Source organism: Coregonus clupeaformis, chromosome 26 (assembly GCF_020615455.1).
Source record: "Coregonus clupeaformis isolate EN_2021a chromosome 26, ASM2061545v1, whole genome shotgun sequence".
Lineage (NCBI taxonomy): Eukaryota > Metazoa > Chordata > Actinopteri > Salmoniformes > Salmonidae > Coregonus > Coregonus clupeaformis.
Genome location: NC_059217.1, coordinates 2,489,833 through 2,508,018, shown reverse-complemented (window position 1 = coordinate 2,508,018; position 18,186 = coordinate 2,489,833). Strand labels below are relative to the sequence as shown.

At 44.6% G+C, this 18,186-nt stretch overlaps 1 protein-coding gene across 2 annotated transcripts in view; it reads left to right on the top strand.

The window, feature by feature from the left end:
- Nucleotides 1–18,186, top strand: part of LOC121540502 (KICSTOR complex protein SZT2-like) — a 125,682-nt gene that overhangs the window by 25,896 nt on the left and 81,600 nt on the right. Inside the window, exons 20-34 of one of the 2 annotated variants that reach the window (XM_041849429.2) lie at nucleotides 4,142–4,364; nucleotides 4,581–4,781; nucleotides 5,050–5,147; nucleotides 5,427–5,565; nucleotides 5,903–6,157; nucleotides 6,363–6,570; nucleotides 7,066–7,113; nucleotides 8,597–8,724; nucleotides 13,562–13,820; nucleotides 14,235–14,409; nucleotides 14,534–14,626; nucleotides 14,813–14,885; nucleotides 15,090–15,410; nucleotides 17,579–17,717; nucleotides 18,042–18,158. In XM_041849429.2, the coding sequence (XP_041705363.2) occupies nucleotides 4,142–4,364; nucleotides 4,581–4,781; nucleotides 5,050–5,147; nucleotides 5,427–5,565; nucleotides 5,903–6,157; nucleotides 6,363–6,570; nucleotides 7,066–7,113; nucleotides 8,597–8,724; nucleotides 13,562–13,820; nucleotides 14,235–14,409; nucleotides 14,534–14,626; nucleotides 14,813–14,885; nucleotides 15,090–15,410; nucleotides 17,579–17,717; nucleotides 18,042–18,158 (2,477 nt within the window). The remainder of the gene's footprint in view (nucleotides 1–4,141; nucleotides 4,365–4,580; nucleotides 4,782–5,049; nucleotides 5,148–5,426; nucleotides 5,566–5,902; nucleotides 6,158–6,362; nucleotides 6,571–7,065; nucleotides 7,114–8,596; nucleotides 8,725–13,561; nucleotides 13,821–14,234; nucleotides 14,410–14,533; nucleotides 14,627–14,812; nucleotides 14,886–15,089; nucleotides 15,411–17,578; nucleotides 17,718–18,041; nucleotides 18,159–18,186) is intronic. The other variant, XM_041849430.2, reaches the window with a different exon arrangement.

Here is an 18,186-nt window from a genome sequence, read left to right as displayed (position 1 = left end):
TATATGGAGGCTGAAAACCTCTGACCTAATGAGATATACAGTGGGGAGAACAAGTATTTGATACACTGCCAATTTTGCAGGTTTTCCTACTTACGAAGCATGTAGAGGTCTGTAATTTTTATCATAGGTACACTTCAACTGTGAGAGACGGAATCTAAAACCAAAATCCAGAAAATCACATTGTATGATTTTTAAGTAATTAATTTGCATTTTATTGCATGACATAAGTATTTGATCACCTACCAACCAGTAAGAATTCCGGCTCTCACAGACCTGTTAGTTTTTCTTTAAGAAGCCCTCCTGTTCTCCACTCATTACCTGCATTAACTGCACCTGTTTGAACTCGTTACCTGTATAAAAGACACCTGTCCACACACTCAATCAAAGACACCTCTCCACAATGGCCAAGCTGTGTAAGGACATCAGGGATAAAATTGTAGACCTGCACAAGGCTGGGATGGGCTACAGGACAATAGGCAAGCAGCTTGGTGAGAAGGCAACAACTGTTGGCGCAATTATTTGAAAATGGAAGAAGTTCAAGATGACGGTCAATCACCCTCGGTCTGGGGCTCCATGCAAGATCTCACCTCGTGGGGCATCAATGATCATGAGGAAGGTGAGGGATCAGCCCAGGACTACACGGCAGGACCTGGTCAATGACCTGAAGAGAGCTGGGACCACAGTCTCAAAGAAAACCATTAGTAACACACTATGCCGTCATGGATTAAAATCCTGCAGCGCATGCAAGGTCCCCCTGCTCAAGCCAGCGCATGTCCAGGCCCGTCTGAAGTTTGCCAATGACCATCTGGATGATCCAGAGGAGGAATGGGAGAAGGTCATGTGGTCTGATGAGACAAAAATATATATTTTTGGTCTAAACTCCACTCGCCGTGTTTGGAGGAAGAAGAAGGATGAGTACAACCCCAAGAACACCATCCCAACCGTGAAGCATGGAGGTGGAAACATCATTCTTTGGGGATTCTTTTCTGCAAAGGGGACAGGACGACTGCACCATATTGAGGAGAGGATGGATGGGGCCATGTATCGCGAGATCTTGGCCAACAACCTCCTTCCCTCAGTAAGAGCATTGAAGATGGGTCGTGGCTGGGTCTTCCAGCATGACAACGACCCGAAACACACAGCCAGGGCAACTAAGGAGTGGCTCCATAAGAAGCATCTCAAGGTCCTGGAGTGGCCTAGCCAGTCTCCAGACCTGAACCCATAGAAAATATTTGGAGGGAGCTGAAAGTCCGTATTGCCCAGCGACAGCCCCGAAACCTGAAGGATCTGGAGAAGGTCTGTATGGAGGAGTGGGCCAAAATCCCTGCTGCAGTGTGTGCAAACCTGGTCAAGACCTACAGGAAATGTATGATCTCTGTAATTGCAAACAAAGGTTTCTGTACCAAATATTAAGTTCTGCTTTTCTGATGTATCAAAATACTTATGTCATGCAATAAAATGCAAATTAATTACTTAAAAATCATACAATGTGATTTTCTGGATTTTTGTTTTAGATTCCGTCTCTCACAGTTGAAGTGTACCTATGATAAAAATTACAGACCTCTACATGCTTTGTAAGTAGGAAAACCTGCAAAATCGGCAGTGTATCAAATACTTGTTCTACCCACTGTACATGGAGGAGGCTTAAACAAGCTAGCCGTCTTGACTAGTTCCTGGTCTCATTCTTGCTGGCATCAAAAGTTGTCTGCTCAATCCTAACTTACAACTAACTGATTGCAGCATTACCACAAATATGGAGGAGGCAAGTGGAAGAGAGGGAAGGTAGGGAACTTGTTTGTCAGCTATATATTAAAGATACAAATTGGCTGAAAGGAATTGGCATAAATAGAAAAATATACCAGTTTCATTTGAGGACAAAAATGTTGCCAGCTGCACCATACAGGCCCTGTGTAGCTCAGTTGGTAGAGCATGGCACTTGCAACGGCAGGGTTGTGGGTTCGATTCCCATGGGGGGCCAGTATGAAAAAAAATAAAAATGTATGCACTCACTAACTGTAAAGTCGCTCTGGATAAGAGCGTCTGCTAAATGACTAAAATGTAAATGTAATAAAGGTTGCAAAAAAAAGAAGAGATTTTCGATGTGCCGATTACATGGCACGTTATATGTACTGATACAAAAAACAACACTTGATTCAACACTTCAAATGTTTTCAATTTAAATTATTAAACAAAATTATTGCCACCAACAGAATGCTATAAAGTGCATTCGGAAAGTATTCAGACCCCTTGACTTTTTCAGCCTTATTCTAAAATGGAGTAAATTGTGGAAGGTGAACCTTCGCCCCAGTCTGAGGTCCTGAGCGCTCTGGAGCAGGTTTTCATCAAGGATCTCTCTGTACTTTGCTCTGTTCATCTTTCCCTCAATCCTGACTAGTCTCCCAGTCCCTGCCGCTGAAAAACATCCCCACAGCAGGATGCTACCACCACCATAGGGATGGTACCAGGTTTCCTCCAGACATGACGCTTGGCATTCAGGCCAAAGTGTTCAATCTTGGTTTCATCAGACCAGAGAATCTTGTTTCTCATGGTCTGAGAGTCCTTTAGGTGCCTTTTGGCAAACTCCAAGCGGGCTGTCTTGTGCCTTTTACTGAGGAGTGGCTTCCGTCTGGCCACTCTACCATAAAGGCCTGACTGGTGGAGTGCTGCAGAGATGGTTGTCCTTCTGGAAGGTTCACCCATCTCCACAGAGGAACTCTGGAGCTCTGTCAGAGAGAGTGACCATCGGGTTCTTGGGCACCTCCCTGACCAAGGCCCTTCTCCCCCGATTGCTCAGTTTGGCCAGGTGGCCAGCTCTAGGAAGAGTCTTGGAGTTCCAAACTTATTCCATTTAAGAATGATAGAGGCCACTGTGTTCTTGGGGACCTTCAATACTGCAGACATGTTTTGATACCCTTCCCCAGATCTGTGCCTCAACACAATCCTGTCTCGGAGCTCTACGGACAATTCCTTTGACCTCATGGCATGGTTTTTGCTCTGACATGCCAACTGTGGGACCTCATATAGACAGGTGTGTGCCTTTCCAAATCATGTCCAATCAATTGAATTGACCACACGTGGACTCCAATCAAGTTGTAGAAACATCTCAAGGATGATCAATGGAAACAGGATGCACCTCATCTCAATTTCGAGTCTCATAGCAAAGGGTCTGAATACTTATGTAAATAAGGTATTTCTGTTTTTTATATGTGGAAAAAATTATTAAACCCTTTTTTCGCTTTGTCATTATGGGGTATTGTGTGTAGATTGATAAGAAAATATTTGTATTTAGTCAATTTTAGACTAAAGCTTTAATGTAACAAAATGTGGATAAAGTGAAGGGGTCTGAATACTTTCCCGAATGCACTGTATATATGGGGCATACAACAGTCTCAGCTCTGTAGATTTTGCTGCGAAGAGACAGAATCACTAGATAATTTATTCTGGTATTGCCCCTATGTAGCTTGTTTCTGGTCACAGGTTCAGGAATGGTTAAAAAATCATAACATTCACTTCAAATTAATCTTACAAATAGCAGTGTTGGGCGATTTGGAAAGCCATAGTCAATCAATCAGTAATATAATAAATACTCGTAGGAAAGGTTTTCATCTTTAGCTCACAATCTGAAGATAATATGCAATTAGAAAGGTAGAAAATTAATTTACACATCACAGCACAATTGAAAAATATTTGGCACATGGAAACCAAATGAGGGTGGTCTATGGTGATAGGTGGGATGGGCTGAGAGTGGCTGAGGAGTGGGATTAAAGAGTTTATGTTCGGTAATGTATTATTGTACATGATTTCTGTATATGAAAGTACTATGTATCTAAAATGTATATGTAAAATATATATGTAAAATGTATCTACAGTCCCCTGTAGCTCAGTTGGTAGAGCATGGCGCTTGCAACACCAGGGTTGTGGGTTCGTTTCCCATGGGGGGCCAGTATGAAAATGTATGCACTCACTAACTGTAAGTCGCTCTGGATAAGAGCGTCTGCTAAATGACTAAAATGTAAAATGTATATGTAGCAGAAAATATGTAAAAACTAAAAAATATGTGTCTTCCGAAGACGGGGGTTAAAATATATATATATATATATATATATAAATAAATAAAATTGTGAGTTTACTTTATCCACAGATCTTCCCCCGGGATCTGACGTGTATGTCCACCATGATGACGTTTGAGTACCTGAGCCAGCTGTGCCAGAACAAGGAGCAGGTGTACCCTCCCAGCGGGCCCGCTGCAGGGGAACCCCCAGCCTCTGAGGACTGCATCCACACTGTTCCCTTCCAGTTTGACCTCATAGAGCTGCTGCCCAAGTGCCAACAGATAGAAATCTTCTTCCTCACTCTCAGCAGAGGTGAATTTTATCATGTTATGTCTTCAAGGATCTTATTGTTATCAAACATTAATTTATAAATTGTAGCAAATTCAAGGAATCGCTCAAACCTGAGTCCCTGCGACTGTTAGCCCAACACCTTAGCCATTACATCTTGACTTGGTCGCTAGGTGTTGTCGCTGCAATATTATGAAGATGGTGGATGAATTAATTGATACTTATTTGTGTGTCTTGCAGTGGAGAATGAGGAGGTGTCCCAGAGTACCCCCTATATTCCCAACGAGCTCCTGCTGAGCCTGTTCCACAGCAGCTTGCAACAGGAGCTCAGTGACCGGGAGATCCCATTGGCTGACCAGGACAACGTCACCTTCATGCATCACATCCTAGACAGGGAACGAGACGGACATGTTGCACCCTTCTCTCTACCTGTCATCAGAGGTAGGCATTGTAAATGTGTGCTTCTGCTATGCACCTGCTTGTTCTTTGGGGTCTAGGCTGGGTTCATGTAAAGCACTTTGTGACAACTGTTGATGTAGAAATGGCGTTATAAATACATGTTGACTGACTGAAAAGAACAGAATCCTGCTAATGATTGTATTAATTATGTAACAACATCCTATACTCCTGCACACATGTTTTAATTGCCTTGCCAATGTGGTTCCTTTCAATGTTTTGAGTGATTGGTATTGTTACTTTCCCTTGACAGAAGAGTGCCTGAAACCTCCAGAGAGACAGGACACAGTGATGTCCTTCCACACTACAGGGAGCAGTAAGGAGGTGACAGGATCAACCAGTACCCTTCAGGTAAACCTTTTAACCAGTCTGCATTCTCTCTTCAGGGAAAGATATCCAGAAGGTTTCTCCTTGGCATTGATATTGGTTTTATGCAGTGTAAAAACAATGTAAAACCACCAGTTGGCCAGAGGTTCTGTTTTGGATGTCCAGACATGGTTTATACTACCCTCTTCTTCCTCTCATTGAAACTCTGTCCACCTTGGGCAAAACTTATTTTTGTCTATTTTGTAACACTTGTCCTCTCAGTTATGCTCAGTTATACCTCAGTTTGTCCCCTCTTTCTCTCAGAGTTTCAGCAATGCAGACCTGGTGGATGAGGAGGCAGTCCCAGTGGAGAGGGATGGGTCTACCCCTCAGTGGAAGTGTTACGCCAAGTACATCAGCCCCCAACAGATCCTACTGACCTTCCTCCCTTCCACCTTCACAGGTAGGTACCCGCTACTGTTCTCTGTGCTCTGCTGTAGTTGTGTGATGTGCCTGTACGAATGAAGATGTAGATGTTGGTAACCCCCCCCCCATTTTTTTAAAAATAATAATGACCCCCCCCCCCCAGCTCTGACTCTACTGATAGCTACGTTATTGAGGAAAAATGTACGTTCTATGCCTGTGATATGTGGTTATAGCACCTAGCTATCTTAAGACGAATGCAGTAACTGTAAGTCGCTCTGGATAAGACTGTCTGCTAAATTACTAAAATGTACAACATTTACGGTACTATGTCAATAAGGCTCTTGGAATTTAACTTTGTTGTGTTTTCTCTGCAGATGTCCAGATGTTGATGTCATCTGGGCTGGAGACAGAGCCCCAGGATAACGGAGATGATGACGACACCCTGACTACCAGCAACAAATCACAGGCTGATTCTCACTCTGGCTCCACCAATGGGCTCTCCCCTGGTGGTGGTGGTCCTGCGGGACCCAGGTCGCCCCTGCTCTCCCCTGGATCTGGGAGCTCCACGGTGGAGCAGGACAACTGGGAGAGCCGTCCCTCTGAGCCAGAAAATGGCACCAAAGGTGCAGGTAAGTACTATAGGATTATTGTATCATTAGTCCTTTCCTACCAACATACTGTACCTCATCACTAACCCAACCCTCTGTATTTCTATCTCTCTCTCGCTCTGCAATAACATAATGTTATTGTTGTGAAAGGGAAGGAAAGGGATGGGGCTCCCTGAGCAAATTGGAAATTATTTTCTCTCTGTCTCGCTCTCTCTCCCTCTCTCAGGTGTGGAGGAGAGGGACGGGGTGCAGTTCGCTGAGCCCCAGAAGAGAGACTTCCACATCACGTTCAGTCGCCAGGCGTCCCAGCAGAGCTCAGGGGACCTGTCCCGTCCGCGCTGCCCCGTATACGTCTACAACTGTTCCCTGGACTCTCTGAAGGATCAGCTACTCAATCCCCACTCTAACAGGCAGCCAAGGGACATCTTCTTCAGGTACCCAGTAACACACACCCATACACACACTGGGGCTACTGATGGGGAGCACATCTGGGTTCAAATAGGATTTGTTTTCTTTCAAATACTTTAGCTGCACTTGATTGAGGATTGAGCTTGCCCAATTCAATGTTATCACTTGAATATTCTCAGAAGTGGAAAAACCAGCTGTCTGGGACTGAGGAGTATTGAGGAGGAAACAAATTCAATTTGAACCCAGGTGTTGTGAGCGGAACAGGGCAGATCCAAGGCTCCGTGTATGCAGCACTTTACTTATCATCCGTTTAATCACCTTACCATCCATCATATGTGACTTCCTCTTGAAACGCTCACAGTCAGAAGTCCTACCATGCCATACCAGATTATACCCTTCATACCCTTCATAAGTCTACCCTTCACTTAACATTGGCTGCCAGCAAGCTCATTGTTGTTGGTTGAGCCCCATGTTAACGTTGTGCATCTCTGATTGTTTTCCTGTACTATGGTGAAAAATAGACCTCAAGACGCTGACTCCTGGGAGATGTATCAGCAGATGAAGTTCAGGTAGCACAGCACAGCACAGCACAGCACAGCACAGCTAGCTTGCTGCTGCTTCCATCATCCTGCTGCGCACCTACCCCCCCCCCCATCCTCCTCTTCCTCCTCCCCTCCGTCCCTTCCTGGTGTAGAGCTGTGGTGAGATCAATCTCAATGAATCTTTCCTCAATTCCTTGCATCTTATCTCCTTGCATCTTTCTCAAAAGACATAGGAGAAGAAGGTCTGAAGGGAGGGACCTTGGACGTTCTCCTCCAATACGGTTGAGAAGGAGGTGAGGAGAAAAGACACAAGGACTCATGGAAAGATTAATTGATGGGGTTTCGAGTCAGTGCCTGTGGGAGGGACTTAGGCCTGGCCACATGCTCCTAGCTCCTCCTTTTTCATACCAGGGAGAGGTTGCTCCTCCTCTCTAAGTGGGTGAGGCTGAGGTCATCTCTCTCTCACTCACTCCAGGCCTGTGTTGCTATTGGGAGGTTGGTATCTGCCTCCAGATAAGACTGTCACCTCTAGACATTTTGACTTTATATGAATTTGCATAATTGAAGGCTTGACTCCACAAGGCACTTATGTTTGCTGGAGCTCATAGCTTCTTGTAGGAGGCGGTCTCTCTCTCTGCAGTCAGATACCAATGGGTGGAACTGTCAAAAATCAACATGTCTGCTGTGTGAACTGACAATATCTAACTAATTGCATGTTCCCAGAAAATCAAATTTGGTTCATGCAGTTGCAGTAGTATTTTCATGCTTCTCTGGGGGTTGTGGTGACTTTTGCAGACCCTACTTGATGCCATGGGCGTGGTGCTATGAAAGTCTCTCCTCTAAGCCTATGATTAAACAATTCATGTTTTTAATGAAGAAACAAGTTCCTTGGTACTCTTTTTTTTTTCATCCGCAAGTTCCAAGTCAAGTCAAATATGGGAATTATACACTTGTGTATCATAGGACAGGACCAACCATGTGCTGATCTCAGATTAACATTAGACACATAGTATTGACATATTGGATACATTTTCGGAACTGCTTATTTCCCCCGTTAAAAAGCACGCTTTGGAGCTCTAATGTTGTTCAGTGACCGCTCATCCTCAAGCTAATAGACTTTAACAGCATCCTCCTCAATGCATAATGCAACATTACATGGAGCTGGACAGTGTGTTTATTTTCTAACAGAGATTAAATATCATCAGAGATTTGTGTTTTTTATGACGTGAGATTAGAGACTGTGTTTGCAAAGGAGATATGCGGCATGTTAATTGGGGGGTGAGATGAGATTGTGTTTTCAAAGGGGTGTGTAAAATAACCGTGTTATATCTAATGATTAGGCTATGCTCCCTCCTTTCTATGGCTTGTATGTTACTTCCACAGATCTACTATTTGGCTTCCTGATTCTGAGCTTTCTCCTCTTCTTCTTCTCTAACGGTGTTGTTTTTTTTTGTGTGTCCGGTGTGTGTGTGTGTTTGTCTGGCCGATGTCTGTCCTCTTCCCCCTGCAGATCTCTATCTCAGGAACGCAGCAGCACCTCCTCCTGGACAGACCTGATGTCGCAGCCTCATAAAAATAAGGAGCTGGCCAACTACTGCAGCCTGCTACAGGAGCACTACCACCAGTGTTATGTCAAAGGTAAGACACTACTGCCAGCAAGTATCGCTGACAGACATTAACATTTTTGGTAACAGCCTGTCACGAGAGACTAAGTGAAAGATGACCAGTCCAGTCTGACCGCTTAATCTGTCTGTGTAGCTAGCATTTGACCACTGCGACAGCCAGACGTCATAAAACACCCCTTAAATATACTGCTCAGGAAATGAGATACGGTACCTCTGTCTTCTGACTCGCAAATGACTGACGCAGAGAGGAACCCAATGGTAATGTACCCTGCTTTATGGCACTAAAAGGAAATGAGATGGGCTACTGGTGCTGGGGAAAGCAGTTGGCAGGAGAAGTTTATTATTGACCACAGTATAGGCTAGCAGTTGATTCTCTTCCTATTCCCTATATAGTACACTACTTTTGATCAGGGAATTACACCCTATTCCCTATATAGTACACTACTTTTAAACAGTGCATTGCACCCTATTCCCTATATAGTGCACTACTGTTGAACAGAGTCCTTTAGGCCTGTGACTCGACACACACACACACACACACACACACACATAGACCCGAAGATAGCGCCTCCACTACTACAGGGCAAGCCTGGGCTTTTTAAACACGACGACAGACAGCCCCCATCTCTCACCTGCGTCATCCCAGTGACGGAAAAATCAATTAGAGGAGTGTTTAAACTGTCAGGATTGGCTTTTATGCTCCTTGGCAGAAGCATCTGTAAACGTCAATCAGGAGGAGAGCAACTAGACGACGCATGCATGCACGCACACACACACACACACTAGACAACTCTGTTGAGGCGAAATATCCGCTTCTCTCTGACAAGCCTGATGGATTTAAATTGGTGCACATTTCAGGTGCTGACTGTCTGTCATGCAGATATAGTCACACCACGGCAGCATATTTTCTCTCACTGCTCACTGAGTCGAGAGGTTAACAGAAAATGTATACCCTGTGGTACTGAAAAAAAGCACAATTTAAAACCTGTTCTCTCAAGATTAATTTGATATAAACAACATCCAGATAAAAGTATTGACTCATTTGTTAGGGTATATTATAGTGCCTTCAGAAAGTATTAATTTTGTTGTGTTACAGCCTGAATTAAAAATTGATTAAAAATAAATAAATCTCACCAATCTACACACAATACCCCATAATGACAAAGTTATATTTTTTTAAAATAATTTTTAGCAAATGTATTGAAAGTCAAATACAGAAATGTCTCATTTGCATAAGTATTCACACCCCTGGGTCACTACATGTTAGAATCAGCTTTGGCAGCGATTACATTTTTTACATTTACATTTTAGTCATTTAGCAGACACTCTTATCCAGAGCGACTTACAGTTAGTGAGTGCATACATTTTCATACTGGTCCCCCGTGGGAAACGAACCCACAATCCTGGCGATGCAAGCACCATGCTCTACCAACTGAGCTACATGGGATTACAGCTTTGTGTCTTTCTGGGTAAGTCTCTAAGAGCTTTGCACAGCTGGATTGTACAACATTTGCACATTATTCTTTTGAAAATTCTTCAAGCTCTGTCAAGTTGGTTTTTGATCAGCCATTTTCAAGTCTTGCCATAGATTTTCAAACCGATCCAAACTGTAACTAAGCCTCTCAGGAACATTCAAAACTCCCTAGTCCTTGCCGATTACAAGCATACCCATAACATATGAAGAGTGGTACTCAGTGATGTGTTGTGTTGGATTTGCCCCAAACGTAACGCTTTGTATTCACGACATAAAGTTAATTTCTTTGCCAAATTTTAGCAGTTTTACTCTAGTGCCTTATTGCAAACAGGATGCAGGTTTTGGATAATTTTTATTCTGTACAGGCTTCCTTTTCACTCTGTCATTTAGGTTAGTATTGTGGAGTAACTACAATGTTGTTGATCCATCCTATCACAGCCATTAAAAACATAATTCCACAAAATCTCAATGTAAATCGTTTTTAGTTTTATTTTTGGTGTGTTTGACCCCCTTTTTCTCCCCAAATCAAATCAAACATGTTTTTGTCACATGCGCCAAATAATACAGGTGTAGACCTTACAGTGAAATGCTTACTTACAAACCCTTAACCAACAATGCAGGTTTAAGAAAAATAAGTGTTAAGTAAAAAGTAGATAAATAAAAATTACAAATAATTAAAAAGCAGCAGTAAAATAACAGTAGCGAGGCTATATACAGGGGGTACCGGTACAGAGTCAATGTGCGGGGGCACAGGTTAGTCAAGGTAATTGAGGTAATATGTACATGTAGGTAGAGTTAAAGTGACTACAATGCAAATAGTCTGGGTAGCCATTTGATTAGCTGTTCAGGAGTCTTATGGCTTGGGGGTAGAAGCTGTTAAGAAGCCTTTTGGACCTAGACTTGGCGCTCCGGTACCGCTTGCCGTGCGGTAGCAGAGAGAACAGTCTATGACTAGGGTGGCTGGAGTCTTTGACAAATTTTAGGGCCTTCCTCTGACACCGCCTGGTATAGAGGTCCTGGATGGCAGGAAGCTTGGCCCCAGTGATGTACTGGGCCGTACACACTACCCTCTGTAGTGTCTTGCGGTCGGAGGCTGAGCAGTTGCCATATCAGGCAGTGATGTAACCAGTCAGCATGCTCTCGATGGTGAAGCTGTAGAACCTTTTGAGGATCTAAGGACCCATGCCAAATCTTTTCAGTCTCTTGAGGGGGAATAGACTTTGTCGTGCCCTCTTCACGACTGTCTTGGTGTGTTTGGACCATGGTAGTTTGTTGGTGATGTGGACACCAAGGAACTTGAAGCTCTCAACCTGCTCCACTACAGCCCCGTTGACGAGAATGGGGGCGTGCTCAGTCCTCTTCTTTTTCCTCTAGTCCACAATCATCTCCTTTGTCTTGATCACATTGAGGGAGAAGTTGTTATCCTGGCACCACACGGCCAGGTCTCTGACCTTCTTCCTATAGGCTGTCTCATCGTTGTCGGTGATCAGGCCTACCACTGTTGTGTCGTCAGAAAACGTAATGATGGTGTTGGAGTCATGCCTGGCCATGCAGTCATGGGTGAACAGGGAGTACAGGAGGGGACTGAGCACGCACCCCTGAGGGGCCCCCGTGTTGAGGATAAGCGTGGCAGATGTTGTTACCTACCCATACCACCTGGAGGCGGCCCGTCAGGAAGTCCAGGATCCAGTTGCAGAGGGAGGCGTTTAGTCCTAACTACTACGCTGAGCTGTAGTCAATGAATAGCATTATCACGTAGGTGTTCCTTTTGTCCAGGTGGGAAAGGGCAGTGTGGAGTGCAATAGAGATTGCATCATCTGTGGATCTGTGGGGGCGGTATGCAAATTGGAGTGGGTCTAGGGTTTCTGGGATAATGGTGTTGATGTGAGCCATAACCAGCCTTTCAAAGCACTTCATGGCTACAGACGTGAGTGCTATGGGTCGGTAGTCATTTAGGCAGGTTACCTTAGTGTTCTTGGGCGCAGGGACTATGGTGGTCTGCTTGAAACATGTTGGTATTACAGACTCAGTCAGGGACAGGTTGAAAATGTCAGTGAAGACACTTTCCAGTTGAGTACGTCCTGGTAATCCGTCTGGCCCTGCGGCCTTGTGAATGTTGACCTGTTTAAAGGTCTTACTCACATCGGCGACTGAGAGCGTGATCACATAGTCATCCGGAACAGCTGATGCTCTCATGCATGCTTCAGTGTTATGTGCTCTGGTAGGCTTGTGTCACTGGTCAGCTCGCGGCTTTGTTTCCCTTTTGTAGTCTGTAATAGCCCTGCCACATCCGACAAGCGTCGGAGCCGGTGTAGTACGATTCAATCTTAGTCCTGTATTGATGCTTTGCCTGTTTGATAGTTTGTCGGAGGGCATAGCAGGATTTCTTATAAGCGTCCGGGTTAGAGTCCTGCTCCTTGAAAGCGGCAGCTCTACCCTTTAGGTCAGTGCGGATGTTGCCTGTAATCCATAGCTTCTGTTTGGGGTATGTACGTACGTTCACTATGGGGACGACGTCATCAATGCACTTATTGATGAAGCCATCGGAAGAATCCCGGAACAGTCCTGTAGCTTAGGATCTGCGTCATCTGACCACTTCTTTATTGACCGAATCGCTGGTGCTTCAATTTCGATCTTGTCTCATCACTGCAACACCCCAACCATGACCCGCCTAACCGCGCTTCTTAACACCTGCCCGCTTAACCCGGAAGCCAGCCTCACCAATGTGTCGGAGGAAACACTGTTCAATTGACGACCGAGGTCTGGCTGCAGGCGCCCGGCCCACCACAAGGAGTCGCTAGAGCGCGATGAGCCAAGTAAAGCACCCCGGCCAAACCCTCCCCTAACCCGGACGACGCTAGGCCAATTGTGCACCGCGCTATGGGACTCCCGATCATGGCCGGTTGTGATACAGCCTGGGATCGAACCCAGGTCTGTAGTGACGCCTCTAGCACTGCGATGCAGTGCCTTAGACCGCTGCGCCACCCGGGAGGCCCAATGTAATCCATTTTCAATTCAACACAATCTGGAAAAAACTCAAGGGGTGTGAGTGCTTTCTGAAGGCACTGTTTTTTTATGTGGATTTATGTGCTGTACTTGACTGAACTAACCGTGGAATAGTTGGCCAGATTCGTATTTGAGAGTATAGTGGAAGGTTTTTGATAATGTAGTTAGTAGCTAAGATATTCCTTGCATCCTCTCTCCTCCCCTCATTTTCAGATTACATTGGAGATCGTCCACTTTTACGTTCTCCTTTAATGCACTTGAGAAGGAGGCGAGGAGATAAGATTTGAGGAATCGTGGAAAGATGAATTAAGACAGAGCAGGCATGTATCTGAAGTGTGTGCGTGTGCATGATCGTGTTCTCTCCCCCTAGGTGTGTACCACAGCCTGCAGCAGTCCCACAGCATCAGTTCCCAGGACTTGCTGACAGCCATGGACTACTGTGAGGAGTCTCTCCAGGAGATAGACATCACTTCCTTCCTCCAGACGCTCTGCGGACACATCCGGGTGTTCCGAGAGCGCCATGGAGACGGCGGGGTCAGGGGTCACAGCAGCAACTCCGCCACCTTCACCGTCGGCGAGGCAGAGGAGGACGGGCCGGTCAAGAGGGGACCCATGGCTTCCTCATCCAGGTACTACTGGGACCTACAGAGCAGTTACCCATTTCAAATATTTGAAGTAATCAAGGTGTGTTTGACTGGTGTGTGTTGTCTCTGGCTGGAGCAGCCTTCTACTATTAATTATCAAATAAATTAAAACAAACAATCTGGAGTTTGCACTTTTGGGACCATCCCATGTCCCTAACAAACTAAATCAAGGGCACCTGAAGTATATTAAATATTTTATATACATATTCGACCCAGGTCGGCTACAGAATGATCCTCAGAATGTAATCTGACCTTGGCCCAGAGCTTAATTCACACAGAGTGGGTATATACAGGACCTTTGTTTGTTTGGTTTGTTTTGGTACTTGTTTGGTTCAGACTATTGATTGACGGTGCTGAATGGTGCTCTATGAGTGAATATGACGACCTTGTATCTGCAAGTATTGAGATGGAGGACGTGAGTGAGGCAGAGTCTAGGGGGAAGGCCTCGGCCCCAAACTCCCCCCGCGGCCTGGACGAACCCCCCAGGACCACCAGGATACCAGAGTTCCCTCTGTCCCTCCTCCACCTTCAGCAGAAGTGTGAGGTCTACCCTGACCTGCACAAAATCATACAGGTAAACAACTGAAGGATAAATGATGTTAGAATGGAAAGAAATTTGTTGGATTATGGATTATGTTACAATTTGATGCTCTTGTTATATAACAGTTTTAAAGCTAGCTAATACCTGTATTCAACAGGACAAATTCATGGAAATTGGTGCTCAGTACTTCAAGACCGTGCCTTCCAATCCCCACTACTTCTACTACTGCCCACCATCATCTAAGAAAGAGGTATGTGTATGTTATTTCCTATCCATTGTTCTGAGTCTCTGTGGTACGTGAATGCCTGGTTGGTATCCACCCTCAGGACACTGAAGATGGCACTGGCTGCCGAAACATTGGTTCAGTGCTAACTAACTGAGACTGTGAATAATATAGTGTTCTTAATCTTATTACATTTTTTGTCCTTCTCCTAAGGACTCTGATAGGGAAGAGGAGAGACGACTTAGTGAAGAGGTTGTCTCAGAGGCTGAGCCTGCTACAGAGGACGGTGAGGATCCTTGTATTTTAGTTGCTAGGATTACTTGGTGTAACCCCCCGCCTAAGATCTTCTAGTTAACAATACATCAGATACTCTATACTCATCCTGTGCACGACAGAGAACATGTAGTTAAGGATACGTCATAAGTCCTGTGCGCTATGTCATAATGCTGTGTACTATGTCATCCTAATGTCTTCCACCTGTGCACCTCAGAGAACATGTCGGGCTGTTGCATCATGATGGAGAGCGACACAGACCTGGAGGTGGAGTACCAGGAGAGGGCTGGAGGCCGGAGTTGCATAGGGACAGACGGAGAGGGGGAAGCAGGGGGAGAGGGGGAGGATGAGTCCCTGTCTGACTCCAACACGGTGAACCAGGATGAGGACTCCTTCAGCATCCTAGAGGGAGACAGCCTGTTGGAGCCAGAGGGGCCTCAGCCTGAGATGCCGCCGCTGTTCGTCCACCTCACCTGCTCTGTTAACATGAAGAGCTGCCACGGATCCATGCCCATAACCACGCTACCCACCTGCCTGGGTGAGTACACACTGTACCTGGCACCCCTCACAACCCTCACATAAGAGACACAAGCCAATAGACAGTGTGTGAATCAGACCTGGGTTCTCTATCTCAAGGCCATCAGACTGTTAAATAACCTTCACTAGCCGGCTACCACCCGGTTACTCAACCCTGCACCTTAGAGGCTGCTGCCCTATGTACAGTTGAAGTCAGAAGTTTACATACACTTAGGTTGGAGTCATTAAAACATGTTTTTCAACCAGTCCACACATTTCTTGTTAACAAACTATAGTTTTGTCAAGTCGGTTAGGACATCTACTTTGTGCCTGACACAAGTAACTTTTTCCAACAATTGTTTACAGACAGATTATTTCACTTATAATTCACTGTATCACAATTCCAGTGGGTCAGAAGTTTACATAAACTAAGTTGACGGTGCCTTTAATCATGGGAAAATCAAAAGAAATCATCCAAGACCTCAGAAAACAAATTGTAGACCTCCACAAGTCTGGTTCATCCTTGTGAGCAATTTCCAAACACCTGAAGGTACCACGTTCATCTGTACAAACAATAGTACGCAAGTATAAACACCATGGGACCACGTAGCCATCATACCGTTCAGGAAGGAGACACGTTCTGTCTGCTAGAGATGAACGTACTTTGGTGTGAAAAGTGCAAATCAATCCCAGAACAACAGCAAAGGACCTTGTGAAGATGCTGGAGGAAACATGTACAAAAGTATCTATATCCACAGTAAAACAAGTCCTATATCGACATAACCTGAAAGGCCGCTCAGCAAGGAAGAAGCCACTGCTCCAAAACCGCCATAAAAAAGCCAGACTACGGTTTGCAACTGCACATGGGGACAAATATCTTACTTTTTGGACAAATATCCTCTGGTCTGATGAAACAAAAATAGAACTGTTTGGCCATAATGATCATTGTTATGTTTGGAGGAAAAAGGGGGATGCTTGCAAGCCAAAGAACACCATCCCAACCGTGAAGCACGTGGGTGGCAACATCATGCTGTGGGGGTGCTTTGCTGCAGGAGGGACTGGTGCACTTCACAAAATAGATGGCATCATGAGGAAGGAAAATTATGTGGATATATTGAAGCAACATCTCAAGACATCAGTCAGGAAGTTAAAGTTTGGTCGCAAATGGGTCTTCCAAATGAACAATGACCCCAACCATACTTCCAAAGTTGTGGCAAAATTGCTTAAGGACAACAAAGTCAAGGTATTTGAGTGGCCATCACAAAGCCCTGACCTCAATCCTATAGAACATTTGTGGGCAGAACTGAAAAAGCGTGTGCGAGCAAGGAGGCCTACAAACCTGACTCAGTTACACCAGCTCTGTCAGGAAGAATGGGCCAAAATTCACCCAACTTATTGTGGGAAGCTTGTGGAAGGCTACCCGAAACGTTTGACCCAAGTTAAACAATTTAAAGGCAATGCTACCAAATACTAATTGAGTGTATGTAAACTTCTGACCCACTGGGAATGTGATGAAAGAAATAAAAGCTTAAATAAATCATTCTCTCTAATATTATTCTGACATTTCACATTCTTAAAATAAAGTGGTGATCCTAACTGACCCAAGACCGGGAATTTTTACTAGGATTAAATGTCAGGAATTGTGAAAAACTGAGTTTAAATGTATTTGGCTAAGGTGTATGTAAACTTCCGACTTCAACTGTACGTAGACATGGAATCACAGGTCACTTTAATAATGTTTACATACTGCTTTACTCATGTAATATGTATATACTGTATTCTACTGTATTTTAGTCAATGCCATTCTGACATTGCTCATCCTAATATTTATATATTTCTTAATTCCATTCTTTTACTTTTAGATTTGTGTGAATTGTTAGATACTACTGCACTGTTGGAGCGAGGAACACAAGCATTTCGTTACACCCACAATAACATCTGCTAAATATGTGTATGTGACCAGTAACATTTGATTTGATTTGATAGCTGCACTTTATTGAGTTTGTCTGGCACAATGGAACCAGTGGACTAGTTCCAAAAGTGCTAAACCTTCCCATCTGGATCACTCTTACAGTCAAAATATTTGAAAGACAACAAATACTCTTTGACCCCAGTTGTGGTGTGAATTTTCATAATAATATTAAATGCCCTGCTATTTGTGTTGAGACGACGTGTACTGTTTTGTTACAGGTGAGGTGATCACATGTCTGGAGAATGCAGAGGCCCTGCAGGCTGTTGATCTGAATGATCTGTCTGTCACACTGGACATCTTTGTCCTCACCTTACCCCTAGAGATAGAGGGCATGCAATCTGACTTGAGACACAACAGGTGAGGTTTTTAGATCCTACTTAAGAAATATGTGGAACAAAATAAAATGCATCTCTTTGTTCTTGGATTCATTATTGTTCATATGGTAAGGTGCTCTTTGGTTCCCCAGATTTGTAAAAACATTGAAAAGAACTTGGCGCTTAAACTTGTAGGATTTCACTCATTAGGATAGGCACTCTTACCAGATACATTGTCATTGGAATGATAATGTGCAGTGTGTATGAGCATAACCCTGTGCTGTATACTTTCATCAAACTGCATTTATCAGATAGGATCTTTCACTAGAAGTAGATCATGTTAACCAACGGGCTGCACTCTCTCCAGGTACACGTCAGAGAGCAGTGTGTCTCTGAACCGTTCTCCAGGTCAGCCCTCCTCCTACCGCTCTGACGAGGAGCTGATGGGCAACCTGGACAGCCTGAGAGGAGTAGGGGTCGACGGGTGAGTCATTAGGAAGGATGGGGAAAGG